The sequence below is a fragment of the Berghia stephanieae genome, chromosome 15 (assembly GCF_034508935.2).
Source record: "Berghia stephanieae isolate SIO BIC M18660-M18661 chromosome 15, UCSD_Bste_1.3, whole genome shotgun sequence".
Classification (NCBI taxonomy): domain Eukaryota; kingdom Metazoa; phylum Mollusca; class Gastropoda; order Nudibranchia; family Aeolidiidae; genus Berghia; species Berghia stephanieae.
In genome coordinates, this window is record NC_088374.1 from 25,366,534 (window position 1) to 25,371,533 (window position 5,000).

Sequence of the window (5,000 nt, forward strand, 5' to 3'; positions counted from 1 at the left end):
GATGAACTGTTAATCTTGAGAGGTGGGGAGGATGGAGATGAAGATGGTATTGGCGATTTGATTGGTGTGGTTGATGCATTGTTTTCTTGATGTGGTGTGTTTGTGGAAGCCGTTGAGGACGGTGAGGGAGAAATGGTGACTTTAGCAGGTGGTGGGAAAGTAACATTGTGACTATTGCTGTGTGAGATGTAAGTTGTAGTGATGGTGGTGGTGGAGGTGGTGGTGGTGGTGTTGGTGGTGGTGTTGGTGTTGGTGCCAGAGGGTTGGAAGAAATTCGATCTCCGTTGCTGTGGCGATGGTGATGATAATGACGATGAAGACAGTGATAATGAAGAGGGGGAAAGGGATGGAGAGGAGAAGGGCGATGACAATGATGAGGAACACGATAAAACGATGCGAGGCGATGATGATGATGATGATGATGATGATGGTGATGATGATGGTGATGATGATGATGATATTGCTTTTATACCCGTAACTAAGACTGCTGCACTACTGTTACTACTACAATTACTAATACTAATAGAACTGTCCTTAGGGGTCGTCTGAATTGGAATTTCAGCTTGCTGTTGTTGTAGGTGATGAGAGGGAGACTGTTGCTGTCGCTGTTGTGATGCTGCTGTAGATAATGCTGTTTGATGCACTGACAGAGTTTGGGATATGGACAATGTAGGCATTGACAACCATAGACGTGGTAAGCTCTTTCCTACCCTACTACTACTACTACTACTACTACTACTACTACTACTACTACTACTACTACTACTACTACTACTACTACTACTACTACTACTTCCACCACCAACAACATCATCATTAAAACTGATAACCACTCCTTTCTCGTGCTTGAAATCACCAAGTTCATTGTTGTTGTTGTTATTTTTGTTGTTGACGACAATAAGGTGGTCCTCATTGTACTTGTGTTTATTCCCAGGAGAAGATTCATTGCAGGCGGAATCTATAATGTTGCTGTTGCTGTTGACATGACGATGTCGATGATGATGATGATGATCGTCATCATCATTATCATCACTGTCATGTTTATCTATATCTTTATTTCCAATGTCGTCAGAATTATCACAAAGACAACGAGTGTCAGAATTCGAATTCGACCTGTTGATTTTATCACAACTACTAGAGGAACGATTATAATCCATAAGCAACGGATCGCAGCCTACAGTTGTATTCGTGGAGGCAGAAGTTATTAAATTGTCAGGTTGGTGAAGGTATATATTCGAAACGTTTCCCGAATTTGTTGTATAATCGGAACAAAAATGCTTTGGGGAAGAGGTAGATGATGATGACGATGATGATGATGATGATGATAATCCATTTGGAGAATTGGATGGAAGAACAGTTGATGAAAATGTAGAGGACGAAATGTGTTGCATAGTTGAAGATGGCGATGACGATAATAATGATGATGATAATAACGATGGTGATAAACGTGTTGATGATTCTATTTTTGAAGAGGTAGATAATAATTCAACGTCAAAGAGTGATAATGGTGAAGACGACGACAATGACGATGGCGATGCTGATACGGTCAGGGCCTGTGTGGGGGAAGACGTCGACATGAAATCAGTTGCTGTAGTATTTGGTGTTGGCGATGTTGATGCCGCTGTCACCAAAGATGCTGGTGCTGATGGCACAGCGTCCATTCTGGTACTGTTGATGACTGAACATGGGGCTGGTGAAAGATGACAACGGCAAGCACCACCATAACAAGAGCATTGATTCGGATGATGATGATGATGATGATGATAACTAGACGTGCAGTCCGAAGAGGAAGAAGATACATTTTGTTTGCTTGTGTGGCAGTCCCTTGATGTTTGAGTAAACGGTGATGACGATGACGATGATGATGATGATGATGATGATGGAGGAGGTGGTGATTTATTAGTCGCTGTTGCGTAGATATGTCGGAGATGTTGCCTGTGGGGATGGGACGAAATTATTGAAGAACAGGAACTGCAAATGCCTGACGTCAGCCTTGAGCATTGCGACGAAGATGAAGATGATGATGGTGATGACGATGATGATGATGATGACGGGGGAATCGAAATTTCAGGCGTCAACAAAGTTGCTAGCGATACCGACGTTGGTGTGGATGATACCCCAGACGCCAAATCGGTGGGAGGAGAAACAGCCACGGAGGTCGATCCTTGAACAGAGGGAGGAGGAGGGCACAGATATGTCATCCCACAGTAGTCATCACCGTCCAGTCCAACCCTTGTACAATCAGTTGTCACTAGAGCCGGCCCAGCATTTCCTCTAGCTGGCCGGCAGCGATCACAACCATCAATATTAATATTATCCGTATCGACGTTATTATTTTTATTATTATTATTATTATTATTATTATTATTATTATTATTATTATTATTATATTATTATTATTATTATTATTATTATTATTATTATTATTATTATTATTATTATTATTAGTATTATCACAACTATTCACGATATCACAAAAACCAGTCAAGTTCGATCCACCTCCTCCTCCTCTTCTCACTTCCGGTCCACAGACAGTTCCTTCCACATGTTCCTCATTGCGTAGAAGACGAAAACCACCACCTGTGTCAACATTATGATCAACTTCATCATCATCATTATTATTATCACCACCAGCACATCGCATTGCATTGCCGTTGTTGTAACCATCAAAACCACCGATGCCACAGCTCGTATCGCCATCATCGTTAGAACTGACATCAGCTATACCACCACTGGTATCAGCATCATTGTCACCACCACCACCATCAATATCTTTCCATCCTTCTCCGTCATCACGAATCTTATCATTGTCATCATCGCTTTGATTATTCCTATTATCCATATCGTTATCACCCGTTTTCTGTGTTTCCAGACTGGCCAATGGCATTCCAGCCCATGATGACGATGATGACGACGATGACGATGATCCTGTAAGTAGCGGCGCCCTCTGTCCCGTGGAAACAGACGAAGGAGGAGACAGGCCACTATTATCACCGCGTTCACTCCGGCTATCACAACTTATGACAACGTCACAACCACCGCCATCTTCTTCCTCCGCCTCCCCGCGACAATGCCTTGTATGGGAATCAACACAACCACCATCACCTCCTCCTCCTCCCACTCTCTTCCGGATCCGGCCGGCTTCCTTGCTTAGAATAATCCCGAACCCAATCTTTTCTCGAGTCCTGCGGATCGTCTCATCTTTCGTGGGCTGCTGGAAAGTCCGAAGACACATCCCGTCACCGTGGGGAAGCTGCTGGAAGACGGTCACGCTTGGAGCACCCACGGGGTAGATCCTTCCCACTCGCTCCCTCAGTTCCCAGTAGGCAATGTTGCACCAGTAGTTGCGGTGTTGTGAATTCTGGGAGTTGTCCGTGCCGTTGTGTTCGTCTGTTCCATCGGGGTGATGAAGGGCTGAAGAGGAGATAAAGGAGAAGAGAAAAAAAAAGAAGATTAATTTTGTGACTTAAGAAGACTAGATATGGAGAAAATGTAAACTGGAGATGAAGAAAGCGGGGATTGAGTATGTGGGAGAGATGATGTATGGGGGGGGGGGGGGGGGGGGGGGGGGGGGGGGGGGGGGCAGGCACACATTCCAATTTTACACTACAAAAAAAAAAATTTTAAGGGGGGGGGGGGGGGGGGGGGGGGGGGGGGGGGGGGGGGGGGGGGGGGGGGGGGGGGGGGGGGGGGGGGGGGGGGGGGGTGAGCGTTTATATAGTGCGGCTATGTGGTCTAGTGATACGACACTCGATTTCGAATCAGAAGGTCCTGAGTTCTAGCCTCGCTCGGCGCATTGTTGAGTCTTTGAAAAGGCTATTTGCTCACATTATCAGATGTAAAATGAATAGTTGTCCGTTGCTGACTCTATGCAGAGCTGCATTGCCATGGCGCCTGTCGTCGATCGGGGAGAGTTGAGTCATCCCGTGGAGTGTTTCCCGATCACTATAATCAAAGAGCGTGTAGGTAACGATTGTTATGTTACCAAGAGCTCTCACTTCCCGCTTTTGGTGAAGCCAAGCATCTTCCGTCTTCTACTCGTATTTTCTTCATTGTATCAGTAAGCCTAGCGCGCATGATACACGCGGCGCACACCCACCTCGCTGTCTCGCCTGGCACGCGACAATAGCATTGCGGTTAAGAGAACTGAGAGCTCTTGGTAACTACGTTACCCTACACACTCTTTGCTATCATGGACGTGAAAAGGGGGAATCTTTTGTCTTTTTCATGCAGATACAAAACGTATCAAGGAGGAGTACGCTGTAGCCATGCGTGACTTGTGAATCTGCGTCTGCCGTCAGGGACAAATCCCAATCTTCCCTTGAAGTATGTCCTCATTTCCACGGGGTTTGTTGTTTTTTATTATTTTTAAGGGTTTTACGGCGCTTACAACACATTTAGGTCATATCAGCGCCAGTAAAAAGGAAGACAATGGGATAGTAAAATAGTTCTAGAATTACAATTAAAGCAGCCAAGAGAAAGTAAGACATAGGGGAACTGAGAACAAATAGGGATCAGATGTAGATTCCAAGAGCATACCACCATGGGGTGTCAACAATAGTATTTTGCGTATTACTATATTTTGGTATATGCGGCTATGTGGTCTAGTGGTATGACACTCACTATCGGATCGGAAGGTCCTGGGTTCGAACCTCGCTCGGCGCATAGTTGAGTCCTTGGAAAAGACTCTTTACTCACATTCTCTCACCACACTAAGGTGTAAAATGAGTACCTGGCCGTGAACAGCGTTGTCTTTGTCCGAAAAATTGTAATATCGCCTAACAGGCGTCATGTCTCGTCCTTCATGTCAAATGTTGCTGTTGACCAGGGACTGACCCCTTGTAAAACGCTTTGAGCACATTTAGTGGATATTGCGCTATATAAGAGCTCAATTTATTATTTAATGTATTATTTTATTGGAAACTTTTTTTTTAATGTGATGATATAGGGGAAGAGGTCGAAGGCCCTATCAAGAACCCCCACTATCACGAACCCCCACT

General features: G+C 44.9%; 2 protein-coding genes across 2 annotated transcripts in view; both read right to left on the reverse strand.

Annotated features, from left to right (window-relative positions):
* The window catches only part of LOC144960774 (uncharacterized), a 3,254-nt gene extending 925 nt beyond the window's left edge, over positions 1-2,329 (reverse strand). The window contains exon 1 of the mRNA XM_078894111.1: positions 1-2,329. This exon is cut by the window's left edge and continues 925 nt beyond it. Coding sequence (XP_078750237.1) covers positions 1-2,201 — 2,201 coding nt within the window. The 5' untranslated portion in view covers positions 2,202-2,329.
* Positions 2,330-2,392: 63 nt separating this feature from the next.
* The window catches only part of LOC144960437 (uncharacterized), a gene marked incomplete at its 3' end in the record, with an annotated part of 44,145 nt that continues 41,537 nt past the window's right edge, over positions 2,393-5,000 (reverse strand). Inside the window, exon 5 of the mRNA XM_078893519.1 lies at positions 2,393-3,414. Within this exon, the coding sequence (XP_078749645.1) occupies positions 2,393-3,414 (1,022 nt within the window). The remainder of the gene's footprint in view (positions 3,415-5,000) is intronic.